This window comes from Melospiza melodia, chromosome 3 (assembly GCF_035770615.1).
Source record: "Melospiza melodia melodia isolate bMelMel2 chromosome 3, bMelMel2.pri, whole genome shotgun sequence".
NCBI classification, from domain to species: Eukaryota; Metazoa; Chordata; class Aves; order Passeriformes; family Passerellidae; genus Melospiza; species Melospiza melodia.
This window is the reverse complement of record NC_086196.1, coordinates 2058621-2079799: the sequence shown is the minus strand read 5'-3', so window position 1 is coordinate 2079799 and position 21179 is coordinate 2058621. Positions and strand designations below refer to the sequence as shown.

General features: G+C 39.4%; 2 protein-coding genes across 8 annotated transcripts in view; one reads left to right on the top strand and one right to left on the bottom strand.

Moving 5' to 3' along the window:
• ORC3 (origin recognition complex subunit 3) overlaps positions 1 to 18909 on the bottom strand; it is a 35339-nt gene extending 16430 nt beyond the window's left edge. For all 3 annotated transcript variants that reach the window (XM_063150629.1, XM_063150631.1, XM_063150632.1), the window contains exons 1-11: positions 18785 to 18909; positions 16345 to 16399; positions 14563 to 14660; positions 10633 to 10777; positions 9365 to 9469; positions 8458 to 8612; positions 7380 to 7516; positions 5524 to 5683; positions 4605 to 4718; positions 3053 to 3186; positions 2496 to 2559 (exon numbers count right to left, since the gene is read on the bottom strand). In XM_063150629.1, the coding sequence (XP_063006699.1) occupies positions 2496 to 2559; positions 3053 to 3186; positions 4605 to 4718; positions 5524 to 5683; positions 7380 to 7516; positions 8458 to 8612; positions 9365 to 9469; positions 10633 to 10777; positions 14563 to 14660; positions 16345 to 16399; positions 18785 to 18808 (1191 nt within the window). In that variant the 5' untranslated portion in view covers positions 18809 to 18909. The remainder of the gene's footprint in view (positions 1 to 2495; positions 2560 to 3052; positions 3187 to 4604; positions 4719 to 5523; positions 5684 to 7379; positions 7517 to 8457; positions 8613 to 9364; positions 9470 to 10632; positions 10778 to 14562; positions 14661 to 16344; positions 16400 to 18784) is intronic.
• A 203-nt stretch (positions 18910 to 19112) lies between these two features.
• The window catches only part of RARS2 (arginyl-tRNA synthetase 2, mitochondrial), a 30411-nt gene continuing 28344 nt past the window's right edge, over positions 19113 to 21179 (top strand). For 4 of the 5 annotated variants that reach the window (XM_063150624.1, XM_063150625.1, XM_063150623.1 and 1 more), the window contains exons 1-2: positions 19113 to 19196; positions 20478 to 20551. In XM_063150624.1, the coding sequence (XP_063006694.1) occupies positions 19158 to 19196; positions 20478 to 20551 (113 nt within the window). In that variant the 5' untranslated portion in view covers positions 19113 to 19157. The remainder of the gene's footprint in view (positions 19197 to 20477; positions 20552 to 21179) is intronic. The other variant, XM_063150627.1, reaches the window with a different exon arrangement.

Genomic DNA, 21179 nt, shown 5'->3' with positions numbered 1-21179 from the left:
CACAGAAAACAAAGAAATATTCAGTTGATTTTCCTATATGTTTTTAATTTGATTTTGCTTACTCATGTGTCGAGAACAACAGAAATTAAAAAAAAATCACATTTAAGAAATAGAAATTATTGACTACTGCTACTAATTTTCTGGATGGCACCACATTATCACTGGCCAGCCATACAAGCACATATTGCTTCTGGAAAGCCACACTCAAAAATTCTGGTAACTGTACTGAAGTCATCTAGTCTTTGTGGTCATTACATTTAAGTCTGTGAATCCAAAGATCTTCTTTCCTCTGTCTTCAGTCAAAAATAAAGAGGAAAAACCACAGAATCCTCTACGTATTTAATTACCCTTTTGCCTAAGTCTGAGCAAATGGAAAAAGAAAAACAAAATAAGCCACTGAAGTCTTCTAGACTGAAAGTGAAACAAAGGGTATTAAAGATAAAAGAAAAGCAAAACCTTGTCTATAGGCAATATAAGGAAGCACTGATGCATAGAAAGGTTTTCTTCACATTGCAAAGACTGAAAGTACCAAAGATAGTGCTACAGAGAGCTTTCTGATGTTAAAAAAAAGTTTTAAATTATTAAAAACATTAACAATCTTTCTCCCCATTTAAGAGAAATTTAAGAGTCACTGATATAACAACTGTTAAGACAACCTCTAAAACCTTAGGGCAGACATTCACAAGTCTGTATTTTAATTTTAAGTAGGATCATTATGAAAAAAATTATCCCCACCACAAAATAAGCTAAGAAAAGCTCTCTCTAATGCTGCTTCATCAACCTTATTTCCCCAAACCCCAAGAATTAACACATCTGTATTTCCCTCATCTTGGTCATAGCTCAAGACGATGTAGTTAATATAAGTAAATAGCAATGTATTTTGCCAAATAATGAAGTGAAAAGGCATAACCCATTTTAGAAGAGTTTGAAAATGCAATTAGAAAACGATGCAATATTATTTCCAGAACAGAGATAAAAGACATAGATTGCCACATTTACATAGTTTCAAATTAAATTTGCCATGAAACATTTCAGACAGATTTGTTTCAAATTACGATGTAATTTTAAACAAATTTTTAAAATTGCTTTCAAAACTGGTAATTTTAAATAGGTGAAATTCTTTCCATAGTTATTAAAAAAAGTGGTAACAACATGGTATAAATGAGGCTGATAAAGTGTATTGCAGGTTTAGGGGCTAAGCTGGAAGACTTAAAAGACTAAAGTGACCTGGTGCTGAAACACAAAGTTCACATGCAAGATTACTACAGTGATTTTGAAAGTGTTTCCAAAGCTGGGCATGACACTGTAGATTAGCATGACATCAGAATAAACAGCACCTCATTAATGCAGCAGTAGGACCTCTATTCCCCAGGCAGAGCATTCTGCCAGCTTGGCAAGGCAGTAATGGTCCCACCTCTATTGTGGAGATCAGAACAAATGCAATTAAAATCTGTGAGAAGCATCAGATGCACCTAGGTATGAGAATCCCAGTTTCCTTCCCAAAGTTAAAGGCTGAGCCTTGTGAAATAAGGGGTGTATTATTAAACATGTATGGCTGAAAGCATATAAAGTTTAAGCTGATGATTACTCAACTTTCAAAGCAGGTGTAAATAAAGGGCAAGGGAACAGCTGTATCTTAAGTTATTTTTGCCAATTAAGACAATGGATCAGAAAGTGATGTAAAATCATATCTCATCTTGAATACTGTACCTGTACTTGCCATATTGCTTGCTCCTAACACCCCTCCAGCCATTACCATTGTTCTTCACACTTGAAAAAGCCTTACACACCAGGCAAGTACACCATTTGCCTGACAGGTTACAAATACTTGAAATGAAGAGTCAGGAGAAACCCTTTCTCTTCAGCAATGCTTCCACTGGGAGTGGCTCAGATGGTGAAAATAACCAACAGATTTTTGGTGGTGAATTCCTAAAGGGCTCACAATAGTAGTAGTCTGACTTCAACCCATTGGCAAAGCTTCAGATAAACATGTAACAAATTAGTTTTAATCCTGTATGAGGTGTAGAGTGAATGTGTGTGCCTTGGGACACAGATTCTGCCCTACTGAGTTCAATCAGAACTATGCAGAGGCTATGAAGGATTAAAAGCTTATGAAATAACCTCCAAGATAACTTACACATTCTTCAAACACTTAACTGACCTTCCAAGAAAGTCAGTCTGGGCAAGCATGAAAAGACCTGGTCATAAATAAACCTTGTATCCTTGTTTTTAAGCAATTATATTTCTAGACATAGCTAAAAGCTGATGTAAGAAAGTTGTGCAGCTTCATATAAAGGCTGACCTGGCAACCCTAGAGATTTGGAATTTTGATCTGCCAATCCTAATTCCTCATTACTGGTCACAAAGCACAGTATGTTCTGCATGAAAGATATTATACAGAACTATATATCTTGGTCTTGTATTTTATTATTTTCCACAAAGTGATATATTGGGCAAGTTATTTTTGTTCTCCAAAGACATTCTTAAAATTTTACCTTTAAGAAGCTGTCGTTTGTCAGCAGTTCAATCTGTTTCCCTGACTCTTGCCTTTCCACATACCTTATGGCAGGAAAAAAAATAAAACCAACATAAAATTATAATGTAAAGGAAGATCCTCAGGTTAAAAACATTTAAAATGCTTATGCTGCTATAAGAAATATGCATCTTTCTTTGCAAAGATTCAAAAGGACTCAAAAATCCAACAAGTTCAAAGGCCACTCCAAAACCCTAGAGATTATGCTTCAAATCAGCTTAACAAATTCAAAAGTGATTCATGGTTATCTGTCAGAAAAACTTGTTTCTGTAATAAGAATGAGAAGGAAAAAAAAGTAAATTCAAGTGATTACACATCACAGAAGCTGTACTCTCTAAACCAGAACATTAAGGCTTCCTGAAATTATTTAGAAATGTCCTCTGTTTGATCAATTTACCTTTGCTATAGAAAGTGCAAAAATGAGCTACAGTGTTCACAGAACCACACTTACAGATTCTTTCAATCTTTTCTAAAGCTAATCAATACATGATTGTCCAAGAAATGTATTTCCACCCTTACCTTCTGAAAGAGGGCAGTCTTCGAATGTTTTCACACTGATCATGTGACAGAGAATAAACTCTCTTCTTAATGTCTGCCAGGTGGCAACACAGTACACTGAGAGGCTGGGAATAGAAGTGCTCCACAATACAGAGCTGAAAAACAAACCAAGAACTAGGGATGTTAATAAAATTCAATCTCCCTGCTACATCTACCTTTTAATGCTTTCTTACTATTACATTGCATATACTACAATGGTAGTAATAGTACTCCTTTAAAAATTAATTACAATTCATAAATATTCCATAAGTCACTACAGGATATTGATTGTACAGTTGTTCACAGTCACACAATTACCTTCTTTGCTATATGTGCTATTCATTTTCAGTACCCCCTCTTATGTAACATTACACCTAGCTATAATGACATGATTCTGATCTCTTGTATTAATCACTTTGAAAATCTGATCTGAAATTGCTTCATCCTTGAATTCTTTTACACACAAGGACACAGCCATACACTGTCAGGTCTAAAACTTGTATTTGCACGTCAGGCCAATGCAGAAGTACTAAACTTTGATGACTCTTTCAAATAAGAGGAGCTGAAACCTATGAAAAACCACAAAGGTCTGTCTTCAAGAAGAGGTACTATGGGCAGGATATTTTTCCTGGCCACCTGTAATCATTGAATCTTATATATCAAAAAATCAGAGAAATTCTAAATGTATATGACATTAAAAGGGCATATTTTACTAGCAGGGTCATACATGGAACTAGGTAAGAAAGAAACCATTTCACAATCCTGCATTAAAACAGGCGACAGGGCCTACAAATTCTTCAGAGAACTCTTGTCTGCAATCCACAAAAACTACAAGGAGACCTAGACACAGAAATACATCTAGATATGAAGAACTATATAAGACAATAAAAACTTAACTATCATGCTCTCTAGAGACTCTCTTTGGAAACCCCCTGAGCTCTTCCACTTTGCCTCCTGAGAGAGGGTAAATGTAACTGCCACATTGCCACACAACTGCTCGGAGCACAAGCATTACTTCCTCTGAGGCACCAAGTAAATGACCCTGCAGCTGGTATTTCCCTGAAAAGGCAGGAAATGTGCATCCAGAAATTGTGCCAGAGGAGTTCAAGTGGGGAACAACCTCTGCTGGAGCCTACTCACACCAAGACAAAGCAGAGACCAAGGAGCTGGTACAGATGATCAGAACTGGGGATTTCTGTCAGGGGTGCTAGAAAGCTACAAATTAATCTATAGGAAAATACAGCTCTTTCTGCCCACTAAGCCAGGTCATCCTTTTAAACATAACCTTTAAATATCATTGGTTTTGTGGCACAGTAAGCTTTTATTTGCTTATTCATACAGCTCCTACAAGTTTGCTCTTAAACCTTTATCAGTAAAGAGTTTTCAATGTCCATCTGTTCACAGATCCAAACTGTTTCCAAAGGATATTTTTTCATGCAATTCAGCAGTACTAGGACCTAAGAAATCTTTCAGTGCCTAGTAATTACTCTTTGTTTTCACAACCATTATTTGAATGCTTGTTATCATTGCCTACCTGAAATCCTTTGATAAAATTCTGGACAGAAAAATCATGGTACAGGAATATGTTGATGAGAACCTGCAGAACTTTTTCTCCCAGTTTAAATGGAAACTGGGGTGTCAGAAGCAGCTAAAAGGGAGACAAAAAGAAAAAGTAGCCACAGCAGAAACTCTGTCCTGAATTAAATCAGTAAAGCTTATATGTGCAACTTGATACAACTCTTAGTATGTATTAACATTCAACTAAATGAGATACTAAATACACTGCCAGGTTCTACAAAGTAGTATTTCTACTAAAATATCCTTGCAAAGATTGATTTTTAAAGTTTACTATTTTATCACATTTTCCAAAGTATCTTTCACTAATGCAACATTTTAAGTTAATTTTGCTTAATGCTATTTTTGTAAAATTACAAATAGAACAGAGACTGCTGTAGTCAACAATGACACCACTACTTTCAGCATGTGTAACAGATTTTGGAAATCCTGTGGTCTACCAAGAATCCACAGGCACAACATTTACATGGCTTGAACATATGGGTAACTCAGATAATGTTTGACAGGTGGCAAAACTCAGGCTGAAGTTTATTTTTCAGAATTTTAGCTAAGTTTCAAAGCAATCTTTTTCTGGAACAAAGTAAAACTGAAATCACAGCTCGACTTTAATGAAGAAGTGTGAATGTCAAAGTGTAATTGCACAAGGCAACGCAAATGGAAGATGAAAGCAGCTGTGTGTATGTGTGTCTCAGTATGAGAAGGGAGCTCTCAGTATTACATTACTCTGCACCTGCAAGGAGAAATATCTAAAATCCACAGCTCTCAGGAACAGAGTCCTTTCCAAAACCTTCAGACAAACCTGCATGTAAAGGCTACACATGTAAACTGTGCTTCAACACACACACATATTCCTCATTTGTATTCAGAAATGGAGTTACCTTGTCAATTATAGTAGACAGGTGCTCCTTACAGGAAAGGGACTGGAAAAGCTCTATGCACAGCAGAGAGGACACTGAGTGAGGAAGTAGTCTGTGGATAATCATTGGTGATGTAGCAATTCCAAAAATCAGCACTAGAGGTAATTCATGGATATGCTGACTGGATAATGGGGGAAGAGAGAAAAAGAAAAGTAATAGTTACATCATAGAAGCTTGTGTAACAAATGCACTATGCTCCTACTACAGCACTGAGTTTCAATGCAGAAAGGGGTAAATTAAAAGATTTGCTGCTGATAAACCAAAAGAAGAATTCGTGTGGAATAAAACTAAAAAGAAAGGATGCTATTTAAAGCCCTAAAGCAGATAAGAAAATGAAACTCCATTTTCAGATTCAGATTTCAGAAAGTGGCACAAAAAGCATTATTTCAGTAAGTTTTGTGCTGATCCTACCTTCCCAAAGAGTTTTATTCAGAGAGCTGAGTCTTAAAATAGAATTTTTTTAAAGATACAAAGAAAAAATAAGAAGACACATTAAATAAGTAACAGCCAAGAAAATTTACAAGATTTACAAGATTTATTATTAAATAGATATTTCATATTTATTTTAATAAATTCAAAATAAATATGAAATATCTCCAATGTCTGGAGATGAGTGACTGTTCCAATCACACTTCAAAAAATTTCCAACTTCTCCAGATTAAACTTCATCTTCAGATAATGTTTTAGTATTTGCTTTAGAACTGAAAGTCAGGACAGAATGTGTATTCCTTGAGGATAGCATACAATTTATACAAAATACAATGTTTTCACTGTATTTTCAGTGTTTCCATTTTTAGTAGTTTCAAGGAGGTACAAAATATGCTATCTTATATACCTTCTAGGTTAAAATTGTCAATTTATTCCTTTGCTTTGTTTTTGCCACAGCAACTTTTTGACTTTGGATTTTAATTGTTATCCCACAATTGCTTTGTTTCTCTAACTCCTAAAAAGAAATTGCTGAAGACAAATATAAAACCAATAAACTTCACACATTACTGTCCACTGTTGATAAACTTAGAGAATCTTAAAAAAGAAACAGAAGTTGTGATCAACAAATCAGAGGAATCTCTCACATTTGTCCACTTCACCTTTATTATTAAACATGTTTAAGACTGAGATGAAGATAACAACACGAGCTATACAATTTCCTGCTGGTGGCACACCAAGTGAATTGCTGAGGAATTGCAGCCCCAATTCTAACAGCTCTAACCTGGGGACTTCAGTGCATGGTGATCTTTTTGGAAAGCAGCATGAGTTTTTGATTAGCATGCCTGAGATTACATTAAGGAAGACAGAAACAGAACTACACGATGGAAGACAGATTACATTAAAGAAGAACAGCAGTACAGGAGCACCTGAAGTAGTCAGCTGCTGATTACAGATCGTGGCCAGCTGGGGAAGTTTTACATACACCCCTCTCATTAACCTGATGACCTTTAGGAGCAGCATTACCTCAGTAGTCACACAAAAATACATTCTGCAAACAATTCTAAAAGATCTAGACATCTTGAAAATTTAGTTTCACATTCACAAATTCTACAACAACTAGTACCAGTAAATCCTACCATGTGAAGAATTAAATCAGCCATCCCTTATCTCAACCTGGCCCTTAGGCACTCTGGTTCACAGTCTGAAGTTTAGCTTTAGTGTAATTTACCCCTAAAACACAGCAAGTAGTTTTTTTCTCAATCACTGCTGCAAAGAAGCAGCACAATATTTGATTCCAATGCTTCAGAGTCCTAACTGTTAAATTTCAAAACAACTGCAAAAAGAAAATGGGTAAAGGAGTGGAAGAACTGAAGTTCATGTCACATTACCTGCTGATGACTATGAAGTCTTGAAGAACTTTTGTGGTGAAACTTTCCATGTCTTTGAACATGACTACAACTGGAGGAGACTGCCAGTGTCTAGAGGAGGAATTTCTTTTTTTGCTTGGAGTTTCAGAATTTGTTTTCTTTAAAGCCAATAATTAAACATTAATACACAGAAGCCAGCAAAATAAAAAAGACTGAATCATATCTATGATATTATAGTGCTCCAAATTGACATGACTGACTTTTTGTGAGCTGTATTTATTATTAGCACCCAAAACTGCCATTTTTCTTCCTTCTGTTAGGCACAGCATAAAGTACAAAGAATAAAGAGATTTTAAACACACAGACCAACAATGACAAGAATAGCTCTGAGAGACAGAACTGGTGGAGTTCTGTTGGGAATGAGGGAGATTTGAATTGTGTACACAGACACTGCTTATTTTCTATATCTTTACCCAGTAATAAAAAGAGCATGTTCTCAGTACACATTTGGTTTATCACACTGCTCTGATGAAGTCATCAGAAAATCAGCTGTAACTTGTATTCATGACAGAAACAAAACTTAAAACTTCAATAGCTTTAGCAAACACAAAGATACAAAAACACTTTGAAAGTTATTTCCTTACTGCTTGCCAATATAGTGTGGGTTGCAGATGACATCATGGCCCATTAGCACTAATGCAGTACCTTTGCCCTGGATGGCTGTTCTTCTGTAAAGTTTTGTTTTAATAAACAAAATAACTCAGCACTCTTGGGAAAAAGCGTCTGGCATGAAGCTGACACTGCATTTTAAGCTTCCAGTTCCCAATTAAACATATGATAACACAGTACTTCTTGCTTTTGTTTCACAATTCTGCCATTCATGCATCATCAGTAACTAACTCCACATTGGTTCTATGTGTCACATATTACATTCAAATCACCTCAATATCACATTATCTTTTAAAAATTAACCTTTGGCAATTTCTCACAGGAAGCTGAATTAATTAAATTTCCGTTTTAAACACAAAGCTGAGTTATTAAATTTTTTTAAAGGTCAGGCATTTTGATAAACTGGGGATAAAAAAGGTTAACAACATACCTTTGTTACACTGTCATACCAGCTGATAAGAGAAGGCATTGAACAACGGATTCTACTCTGTGAAACCTGCACACAGTCCTCATCTTCCAGTGAGTCCACATCTATATCACACTTCATCAGCTGCCCCATCAGCTTCTGCATCAGATTTTTTATACCTTCACAAAACATTTTTAGAAATGTGGTAAAGACATTTGGTTATCTGGCAACACTTCTCTGTCTCATACTATAAGAAACCACCCCAAAGTTATTACTCATTATTTTCCACATTTCTAATTATTCTCCTTCTCTCTCCAGAATGTACATCTCATGCTCCTGAAAGCATTAATGCTATGCATGCTGTTCATGCAGTTTGCCTAGATGGCAACAACTGAGGTTAAGATGCTGGTCTTCCATCTTTACCTGAGTTCCAGCCACATGCTTTAACAGTGACCTAGAAATAAGTGAGGCAGCCACTCCACAGAACTGAGGATGCTGCCATATGTGATTTTAATCCTTTTACTTAAAAAATAAAAAAGGAGCAAGAAAGGTGGGACAATTTTATTCTGCCCATTCTCTCACTAAATAATGTGACTGTAAGCATTTAAAAAGTGGAATGCAGACATTCACTGTCCAATGAAACAAGAAGAAAACCATCCTACAACATCAACATGCAATACACTAAGCAGCATGTTCTTAACTGTTATGCTACAGCTAAGGAGCATTTCAATCTTCAGTGTTTTAAAGTGCACTGGATGCCTCTCAAAATACAGTAGGCATTACTGCTCTGCTTACATAGGTTTGAGCAAATCTTTCCAAAGTCTTCAGGATCCCTCTGTCCATTACTCTTGCATTTAGGGGCAAAAGCTAGAATTCCTACTTGATTTGATACCGTATTCAAAAGAAGCAGCTACACCATTGCAGTACTTACCTGGGCAATCTTTGGCTTCCAGCAAGGCTACATAAGGAGTAATGTTATCCTGAAGGACATCTGAGAGAGCTCTGAAAGTCAAGTCATGATCTGTAACATTCACACCTAGGAAAAAAAAAAGGACAAAAATTTTAAAATCTAAAATTTTAAGTAATTTTTTCTCATGACTCATGAGCACAATGATTGCACAATAAACTGAACAGTAGACAAAATCCAGAAGATACCTCAAATATTTAAGGAAAGAATGAAAAGTATCACATCAGCTATGAGGAAAGATGAGAAACTAGCACAAGATTAGGCATACATGTTGACAGTCCCTGATTACGAGAAACAAGGAGTCACTGTGAATACCCTTCATCATATAGCTTGGTGGGGTTTTTAACAGAAAGTTTCCCAAGGGTGCAAACCTGCAATAAGGACTGGCTGTTTAACATCCCTCAGAAGCCATCCACAGCCATGTAAGGCCTGCAGACAAGAAGTTAAATTCACCTTCTCTAGAAGAATACTGCATCCTCTCATGGCTCATGTAAAGAGGAAAATTACTGTAATTTGCTGTGAAACTCAGTCTGAATTCACTATGAACTACCTAGCATTTACTGCCTTTGTTAATATCCTTTATCAACAGAAAAATAAAGAACAAGCCCCTCAAGGAGGCAATTCAGAACTTTGTCTACAGAATTATTTGAAGCACAAGCCTGATTTTAATTTCCCTAAATAATCCACTGAAAATGTAATCAACATGCCTTGAATCGGGTTTAGGATTTATAGGTACAAACCTCTGAAAAAAAGGAGAAGGGGGAAAAAAAAAAGACTTCAGAACTTCACTAACTTCATCTCCAACTATTTTTCCCCTCGTGCTCTTTTCCCAAGACAAAGACACTACTTTCCTTCATGTAAATTTGCACTGCAAGAGCACTTATCAGAAGCTATACAATTCCCATGGTTAAGTAGTAGAAACCACCAAGCATGCTGGTGGCAGATACAGGGACCTAATCAAAGTTATCTCCAGTGCCTCAGACAAAAAACCTGAAATCGCTCCCAGCTGCTCAAGAGAGACCTGCAGGGGAGTTGTTGACCTACTGGACAATGAACATAAACAAAAGGGGAAGGAGGTTTTATCTGACTTCCTTCTCCCTGCCCAAGCTCTTCTGTTGACATGTTTGAGGTTGTTATTGCTCACAGTAATTGCTGGGACTCAGTAAGTTTCTTTGATGTGTCTGTGTGATTTAATCAGATGTACATTACAAAAAATATCTTTAAAAAATTACCCAAGACAAGAGCTGCAGTAGGGATTTCTCTGAACTTCATCCTGCAAGTCCATTCTGTTGTCTTCTCTTGAAAGTCAGAATGAGACCGGCTCAAAAAACTCACCAGATTATCAAGCAACTGCTTATTCAAGTTTTCCTGTATTTGCTGCAAACATACACAGAGAGAATTGATCTATAAAATGTGAAAACACCACTGCATTGTCCTTTTTCTACTCCTTTCCTGCATAATCTTTATCCCTTAAAACCCCAGGGCTTAAAATTCTCCTGTGACCTATAAACCACACTGACTTATTAATTGTGTGGCAAACAGTCATTTCCCATCTTGGAACTTCTGGTCAAGTGCCTCAAGAATAATTTGAAAAGCAAGTGAGCTTAACTGTGTTGTCACACCACAGGCTTTAAAGAAGGAGAAAAAAAACAACATACTGACAAAGCCTCAGTGATGCAGACAGAAAAAAGACAATAGAATTAGTTTCTGGAACAATGTTAATGGAAATTCCTATTCTTCCTTCTCACCTTACAAAACACATTTTTCTGAGAGATCTAAATGAGAGGAAATATTCTGCTCCTCCAAATCTAATTTGTGATGAAAGAAGTAAAAACAGTATTAAAGGAAATCATTAAGTATGTTTTATAGGAAAAATACTAAGCCACGTGACTCCAAGGTTTGCTACACTGTCTTTTGACATTCAGGACTATTTTCAGGACTAATTTCATAAGCAGGAACACACAACAAGGTGACAGAAAGTGGGGGGGAGATAAAACTTTTAAAAGCAAATATATGTCAGTAGTATTTTGTGTTTCTTTTTTTAATCTGTGTGCCTTTGAAAATCTGTCCCTAAACCAAGATATGCCAGAACAGACAAAAACCCTCCTGTACTCTGAAGTTCAGGATATCAATATACACTCCAGAACACACACATGTCAGAAACAAGATTAAACCCTTGCTCCAAACAAAATCATCATCAAGATTTATTAGCAACAAAAAGTAACACACACAGCTGTGAACTTGATTGTAAGTAAGGAGGCAAAGGCTGTCTCTGGCAGCATTAAAGAGGTCACTACCAAAGAGTGACAGTCACATCTCCAGGAGATTGCACATGATGCCTGCTCAACAGCCTGAACTCCATTTCCATAGTACAGAAGGGCTTCTGTTGGTCTCCTAAACAACTGATAAAACTGTACACAAAGTGATTTTAGTCTTTTCATCCTCCGCTTATTGAAAAATATTCTTCTGGCCTTTCTGATATTGATTGTGCAGCTCTGAACTCCCACCTGATAAATCCTATGCAACTCAGAACAAATTGTAACATGACATTTTGGAAAGAATTTACATCACCAGCATTATAACACCATTGTAACAATTCCTGTATTACCACAGATTCTTTAACAATCCTCTGAGCTTCTGTTTCAAATTCCATCAAACCCTATACTTCCTGTGATCACTACTGTTTTTGCTAAGCTGACCTAACAAGAACCTCAATTTATACTCTGCATGATTACAGTATATATGTATTTCTTACATTGTGCACTTGTGCCAATGGAATTCAGCCTGCCACAGCATCACACGTTTACCTAGCTTTCTAAAATACATCAGTCTTTTCTTGCAAAACAACTTTGTTACTAGCATTGTTTTAATAACGTTCCAGAAAGTTCACCAGGCTGCTCTGCATCTCAAGTGACCAAATCACTTACTTCCATGGCATTCCCACTCTGGAAAAGTCACAAGAACTGGAAATTCAGTTACTGCCATGACACCAGGTTTTGTCATGACTAGTTGTTATGTGGTCTGAAAACCATTATCTTTACATTAGAGCAAAAATTAGTGTATTTTAGCCCTGCTTTTGCTTTTTTGTTTCTAGCCCAGATCCTGGTAGAACAAATTCTCGTCTCACAGCAGAAGAATGTTTCTGTAAGTCCTTGATGAGATTTATCATAAGAACATTTGCAAGGCCACTTCTGACACCAGGAGTCAGAACTGGGATACATTGCAATACTGAAACCAAAAATTCACCGTCCAAAAACAAGGGGCAGTTCCTGCCACACTTCTGCCAGCTTTTTAGTTGTGAGAAACATGAAAGGATGTCACAGACATCTTTTGTGAAAAATCCTTTCTTTAGGATTTTTCCTTCTGGGAAGCTGAGGCCCCAGAAAGAGGATGTAAACAATGGTTATCTGCTGCTGTGGAATGCAACAGGTGCACCTGGGATTGGCCCATGTTCCAATCAAAGACAAACTCTCTGGGACAGAATCAGAGAGAGCTCCTTTTGTTTATTCATTTCTTAGCTTAGCAGCTTCTGAACTTTTCTCTCTATTCCTTTTAGTATAGTCATAATGTAACTTACGTCATAAATTAATAAATCCAGCCTTCTGATCATGGAGTCAAGACTCTCATCCCTCTCTTCACCCCTGAGGAACCCTTGCAAAGCCTTGCAACAAAAGGATGTCATTACCAGATGACAGATGGTGCTGTCACAACCACAGTACAGTTTATGATGGACATACAAAGGCCAAAAGTGCCTTGGAGGGCAAATCCTCTTCTGAACACCTCAGGCAGAGAACCAGGAAAACACCAGTGCAAACACAAGGCCTGCCAAAAAATCAGCAGGCAGCAGTGCCCTGGCAAAACCTTTGGAGAAAGTCCTGCTAGGCTCCCTTAGCATGCTACCAGAACCCCTAGAATAAAAGCCCAAGCCAGCAAGCCACGTGCTTCCCACTGGGGTTTGAAAACACCTAATGAATGAAATCCTGACTAGCTAAAGCCCTCACCAACCTGGTCTGACCTCACAGATGAAGCTGCTTTGAGGAGTTCACACTAGAGACTTTCTAAGTCCCCTTCCAACCTAAATTACCACACTATTTCAGATGTGAGAACAACCATCAGCTCCATGTTTGCCAACAACAGAATAAAAGGATGATAATTCAAAACTCAGTAGGAAAGTTATCACTGATACACCAGAGGCAGTATGAAAAAAATTCTCTGAAGCAGCAGATAATAACTTCAGGTAATCTGCCCTTGGGCAATTCAAACTCTAAAAAAATGTTCATATCAATCTGTCAGTATAGGAGGGATTGCCTTCCATCAGGAGGAGTAAGACCAGAAGAAAGCATCTGGAAAACTCCTAACAGCCTCAAAGAAAACAAGGGTAGGAACAAAATTAGAGGAATTTATGAGCTTAGCCCAAGGGTCCAGATTTCATGCTACATCCATCTGGCTTCCACCACACATCCCAAAACAAACTTTGGGAAAAAAAAATTTTCCTAATGTCTACAGAGTCCAAGGGCAAGCAGAGGAATATGGAAAACTTGCCCAGAATCCATGACACTGAATAGAGGAGGGAAGGAAATCTCTGCTGTATGGAAGCAATTATTCATACTACAATGCAAGGCAGCTGGCTATAGGGACACAACAGCAGTCAGGAGGCCACAGGTCAGCATGAAATTAACTCTGACTCCATTCACACATCCATACTAATCCAATAGGCCATATTTGCAGCAGTGTCACTCCATATTTGACATCCATGCAGCTGTGTTCACATAAATCCATTGTGAATCCTGGGCTGCTGTGTATGAATTCTGGAACACTGAGGTCAACACCAGCCCAAAATCCTCAGAGGGGTGGCAAGCACTAACTGAACTAAAACAGCAGTATGCCAGGAGTTAATAAAGAAGACAATTAGTAGGAAGAGAAGCTTAGAAGCAGCAGCTGGAAGCTGCAAAAGTGTACAGTTCTGTGGTTACAAGGAATGTGTACTTGATGCATCTATTATTACTACTTTATATTCTGGACAGTCAATATTTCTGCCCTCTCATTGCTTTAACTAACTGCCATACACTTTTAAGCATGTCAAAAAGATCCCCAGAAACAAAGAAGCAAGCAGCGCTGTCACAAATGCAAAGCACCACTTTAGGGTGAGGCACAAGACTCACCTCTGTTTCAGATTTGATCTGGTTCCATAAAGACTGACAGGTGACAAAGCGTAGCTCAGTGTCCTCTGAATCATTGCTTGTGCATCTGAAATTATGAGCTGGAAATGCAGAAAGCAAAGGAAAGCACAAATAAGCTCATGAAAACAAAGCTTTTTTCCTGAGAATAAAAAAGGGCCCAACTGTACATATATATTTCAGGGAGATGACTTTTCTCTTAAGCAATTAATTAATTGTTGGTATTTGGTAGAATAAGCAGAACAAGCAGAATCTATTACCCAAGTATGCAGGCAAAATGTAAAGAAGAGGCTTCTATCTCAAGTTCTAGATAAGCTAAAGCCTAAATCACAGCAAACAGCCTTTATTATTAAAGTGAAACAAACATCATCATGTTCTTGTTTCACAAAGCTTTGTGGGTCCACTTGGCTGCCATTCAATGGAGCACCAGCAGTGGCTTCATCTCTAGAAAAGAGCCAGTTGATGAGCATCATCTCCTACAGCACTAAACCCACCAAAACAGGTCTGTAAATGACAAATGAGAGACATCCCTCCACCCCCATTTTCATTGTCTCCTCTATCACCTCATTTGTATCCCTAAGAAAAATCACTTAGAATACAGAACTAACTCTGATTTTACAGATATTAGACTTTTAGTTGAAGAAAATCCAGCCACCACATTATCTGGCAACATACCAAAGCATAATATCCTTTTTTCACTACCAAAACTCAAACTATAGGCACAGATGTCCTCAAAAGGCCTTTTGTGGGGTGTGACAGTATTATCAAGTTCCACAATTAAAACCTCCCATTGGACAGAACTGGGCTTCCACACTGGACAGATGCACACCCAAGTTCAGGTTTCAGAACACTCTAACCAACTGCTGTGCAACTGTGTCCTCTGCCTCTCTCTTTTAGGGCTACTCCAGTCAAACTCATTTTTCCACCTCAAAGCATTTGCTAACTAGAACAATATGCTTAGTAGTTTATCCAAGCATGTCTAATCTCACAAAAACAAAAACATAATATCCAGTAAGGGGTAAAATTTCAATGTGGTCTAAGTGCATAGGCCTTGGTTGCTGCAACGACAAAGATCTGACCTCATTACTTTCCTCTCCATCTTTTTCATATAAACTGTCAACCCTTTTGACAGCTCTAAGGATGATAAAAGTTGTTTAACTTGGGAATAAAAACAGTAAGTTTCCCAACTGAGTCTCAAATAGCAATTATTTAAGATACATTGGACGAGTCAGTCCTCAAATGAAAACATACACATCTAGAGAAAATGTATAGCAAATATTTGCTACCCACAGAAAATACTAGTGGACAGAAGCCACAAATGGCTTTTCTTCCTTCTTTTCCAAAAGAAACTTAGGCAAAATACCTAATTAATTTTGTACATACAATACAAAATGTGAGATTTAAGAATGAGATATAATTTCTAATTCCCACAACTTAAAAATGGCTCATTCAGACCTTCAGGTGAGTTGTTTGTCTGTTAGCAAAACACTTATGGTAGCATGGTGAGGAGTAATCTTGTAAAAAAACATTGCAAAGACAAAGATGGCTACACAATCTTGATTGCTGGAGATGAGAAAAACCCAGCATTTACTCTAGCCAATAATTTGCTTGCATTCCTCCGAAGAAATGAGTTTTCAGCAATCAAGCAGTAAGAGAAAAACCTCACACAACCATCACAGAACTCATGATATGAACTCAATCAGATATGATAAAGCTTTCAGGATTAACCCTTCTCAAAAACAGAAACATAAATGAAAATGTACTAACCTGTTTTATCAGACAATCTTCTCTTCTTGGTACTTGGTTTAAAAACAAAGCAGCCCTAGAGAACAGCAAAAAAACCCCAAACAGATTTCAATACAAGCATCAATCTGACTGGCTCCAGAGGCCACTTCATTGTTCTTTTATTTCAGTGCTCCATTAAACCAATAATTTGCACTGAATTGGCAGCCTCTTAAGAATATCAAGTTACACCTTGCCCCTTTGTATTTGTGTTTCAAGCTGGAACACTGGTGCAAGCAGTAACCCAGCACACTTGTTAGGAATTTTTTCATCTTTCCACTATGTTTTGCAATTCAGCCATCAACTGGGCCAGCAGCAGATTCTTTAAATGTCTCAAAACCTCCAACAGGTTTAGAATTAAAAGGAAATTATTCCCTGGGGACACATCAGTACGGTTCTCTCAGCACAGTTTCAGTTAAATAGAAAACAAAAGGTAAGAGGCAGAGATTAATGGAAAACTCAATCCAGAATAATGCAATGAGCATTATTAAGTCACTTACAAAAGGAAATTACATGCCCAAGCCACAGTGAACTGCATCCCAACTCAAAAGAAAGCAGGTGGTTAGAAGCAGAATGACAAATGGCTGGGAAAAGGTTCATGTAAAACCCTCTGTTCCAACAAATTCCTGTAGAGAGAAGTAATCTCCCAGTTAGACCTATTTCATCACTCAAGTATTCAGCTTTGAGTTCTTGGAGATTTTTTTCATTTTCTTCTACAAAATCTGGAATTTCTTCCCCCATCCTCTCTACAGAAGTTCATCTCTCTTGAAGAGCTATTGCACTGCCCAACTCTCATGTGAGGTTCCTGTGCTGCAGCAGGGGGGAAGGAACACCTAAGTGCTGGAAATAAACAGACTGATTCAATCCCATATTTCTCAATGGAGATGCTTACACAAGGATTGCTGAACTCAACCTAGCACAGTCCAGCCACTAGAGTAAGAATGATGTGGTGAAAATCAAACACTAGAGGTGTGTTCAATTTTGATCACAGTCACCAGTATGTTGAGGGACTTCAGACATGTTATTCCCTTTCTTCCACAAGTAAGAAACTGGAGTAAAACACCAATATTTATACTGACCCTCTCTGAAAAACAGCCTCATGAACTGGAGATGCCTTCAGGCACATTTCATTTAACCACGTGTATTAAGGACCATTTGAAAAACAGCTGGAGAAGAGCAGTGGTTATTCTACAAGTGCTAAACACTCTGGAACAATTCCACTGCAAAAAGGTGTCCTACAGATTTATCTGTGCTGCTGCATGCACAAATGGATTGGCCACAGGAAGTATAAATCATATACAAAAAAGAAGAGTGGATGCTTAATCAAACCAAACACAAATGCTGCTGAATGTTTTGCAAGCATTGGCTTTTCCACACCATTAAAGAATAAAACAGAATAAAACTAGAACAGCAAACTGCAAAGAAGTATTACATATAAGATATGGGAGGCAAGGTGAAGGGATATGATTCACTGCCAAACTATCAGGCAACAGCCATTGTCAGAAGTGAAATCCAGCTGTTTCAGATTAACTCTTAAGTTTGTTTGGAAGCACTTCACTTGTGGAAGCAACCACCTGCACAGTGCCTTCCACACCAAAGGATGCAGCTGCATATCTCAACCCAGTGAAAAACACGGGAGGGGCAGGAGTCTTCCTGTGCTGATAAACACGCTGGGAACCACAGCTGCTGTTCACTGTATGACCAAGCAAGAGATGAAATAAGTGTTTCAATCCAATTTCAAGTCTCGCTACTCATTGATGCTCTGATGAAAGCACTATCCCTACTGCCCGCTCTGAACACAGCCCACATAAAAGCGTTCAATTCGGAAATACCAAGGCAATAGCAGATATTTAACACTACGTGTGGGGGACAGCACTTTTAGCTCTATTTCTTGGTTGAATTAGTTTTGGGGCGGGGGAAGCAGTGAGTACGGCAGCAAGCAAAGCCACCAGACTCCACCTGGAAGTGACAAAACCTTCAGCCACAACACCTCAGGCTCTGTTCTGGGTGAGATTCACTCCAAGCAGGAAAGGGTTTCGTTGTGGAAGGCAGGCAGGTGACACTGCGGGGTCCCTCAGCACTCACGGTGTGACTCTGGGACTGCCCGTGCAGGGATAAGCGCTGCACTCCATGGTCCTTGCGGCTCCCTTCCAGCCCAGGAAACGCCGTGACCCTGTGGGACTGCGGGGAGGACAAGCGAGGCCGGGCAGGGCTGAGGAGCCAGCAAGGCTTTGGGAAGGGCCGGGCAGCGGAACAAGGCAAGCGGGAGCCTGGGCAGCGGGAGGGAGGCGGGAAGGGCAGCGGCGGGAAGGGCAGCGGCGGGAGGAGGAGCAGGCGCAGGAGGCGGCGGAGCCCGGTGCCGCGGGTCCGGCTCCCACAGGCCGCGCTGCTCCCTGGGGAGCCCCCCGCTCTCTCCGCTCCTCACCTTGGAGACGGAGCACGTGCTCATGTCGCCCCGCGCCCGCCGGTACCGGAGAGCAGCAGCGGCGGCAGGAGGAGGATGAGGAGGATGAGGAGGATGAGGAGGAGGAGTTCCCGCGCACGCGCGCTCCCGACGCACCGCCCCCTCCCTGCGCGTCCCCGCGCCGCTGCCCCACCCCCCCTTTCCCAGAGTAATGGTACAGCCCACTCTGCGCTGCGCCGCGCGATTCCTCCACCCGCAGCGCAACCAATGGCCTCCTACTCCCCCTGCAGCCTGAGAATGGTACGGCCCAGCCCGCCCCTGGGCGGGCGGAAAGGAGCGGGGCGGGGGGGGGGGAACAAGGGGCGGCTGTGGAGCTTCCGCCGGCGGTGTGGCCATGGCAGCGGGTTCCTTCCGGAGGAGCATTGCTTCCCAGGTACGCCCCGCTCCTTCCCACGGCTGGCGCGGAGCGGGAGTGCCCCCTGAGCCAGGCGTCCCCTCCGTGTCCTCAGTACGGGTCCCCCCTGCCCGGGCGGCTCGCAGTGGGCGCGACCCGCGGGCGCGGGCTGGGAGAGCGCTGTGGGGCTCGGCGGGGATGGGGATGGCCGGTGTGAGGGATGGCCGGTGTGAGGGATGGCCGCCGTCCCTGGAAGTGCTCCGGGCCGGAGCGGTGGGCTCTGAGCAGCCTGGCCTGCTGTGCAAGGTGACCCTGCACATGGCAGGGGTTGGAACGAGATGATCTTTAAGGTCCCTGCTAATCCAAACTATTCTGTCATTCCGTGACTACCTCAGTCCATAAGTATCCCCTGGGCTCGATGGTCCCATGAGGTTCGATGGGATCCTTCGTGAGGAAAAAAAATCAACTTTCTGTGGTGTTTTGCGGGGGACGGGACAGGTATAAGTCTAATTGTGTTAGGAACTTACGCTTTAAAAAAGAAACTCACTAGGCTGCGGTAAAATATCTAAATATGGATAACATTGTAATCAGACTAGTGAAGAGATTTTTGCTTTTATTTCTAGCACATCAGTCTCAAAATACAAAATGGAGACATGACAGCTCACTGATCCACACCAAAAAAATGTCTCTTCTAGCAGCGCTGGTACAGAAATACATAAAATCATCTCAGACTAGAATTCAGCCAATCAGACACAGAAAACATGCATTGACAAGCATTCTATCTAATCTCACAAAGCACACGCAATGATAGTTAAAACAAAGACTAGTTCATAAGAGACAAAGAACAAAGTTCTATTCATGCTAACTTTCTAAAGATATACATTAAATAACCTTGTTGCCATCTTAAAGCCAATTCTACAGAGGCCTATTGTTATTTGTCACGTCTACTGCTTAGGAAACTTTTCTGCTTGCATAGAAAACTTTTCTGCTTGCATGGGAAACTTTCCTGCAATGCTAACAAAACTCTAACCTAAAGCTTACATACTTTTTAAACTATTTCTTAAAAATCTTCTAACTTTATAGATTCCAACAGTGTTTTGCCTTGCCTTTTTTCTAATGCTCCTTTAACACCTCTTAGGTTTCTGTTTTATTGTACTGTCCCATAATAGTGATGAACTCTTTGCTGTTTTTTACCTGGGCATAAATTAGATTTCAGGTTAAAAGGTGTATCCCCCGTGGGTATTTAAACAGGGAGCAGTATTTTTCCTTGGATCTTTGTCTTTTTGCTTAAGTAAATTTTTTCTTCATTTTTCATTTTAGCTTTCAAAAGTTTTGGATCTGCCACCAGAGTATTTAATAAAGTCCATATCTGCAGTTCCTGTCTCCAAAAAACGGTAGTTGTTTACATTTTATCTTAAAATGTTGGTCATGTTTTATTATTTTATGTCATGCCTATTATTGCTAAAGCTTAACAAGACTTTAGGGGAAAAAATACAGACAAAAACCCCAGATCATTTATACCAGTGTAATTATAAGACAGTTCAATTGAATTAAATCCTTTTATTTTTTAAAAAAAGCTCAAAGTAAATATAATTGCTTACAAGCCTGTACAAATTACTGGCAGTGCATGGATGGCAAATGCTTCAACACTGATGATCTGAATGTGCAACTGCTTAGAGCCAATGGGAAGTTATATGGGGTTTTTTTTTTCAGTGTCCTGCTCAAGAGTTGCCATAATGTTAGCAAGTAAATTTTACTTATTCATGAGCATGACGTTTGCTTATTCTGATGGTGTTCTCACCATGTCTACTTTCTGATTGTATTAGAGCAAAAGTGATATTAGGCCTTTTAGTCCACCTTTCTAAATATAGTGAATCTTCAGATATTTGTGGCTGGGTTATGCTTGGTAATTGCACTTGTCATGTGCAGAGTCAGGTTGGATCTGCCTGATGTCCCAAGCATTTCAGCAGGTTTTTTTCTGATTTTCATATGTTGGTTTTTTTGTTGTGTTTTTTTTTTTGT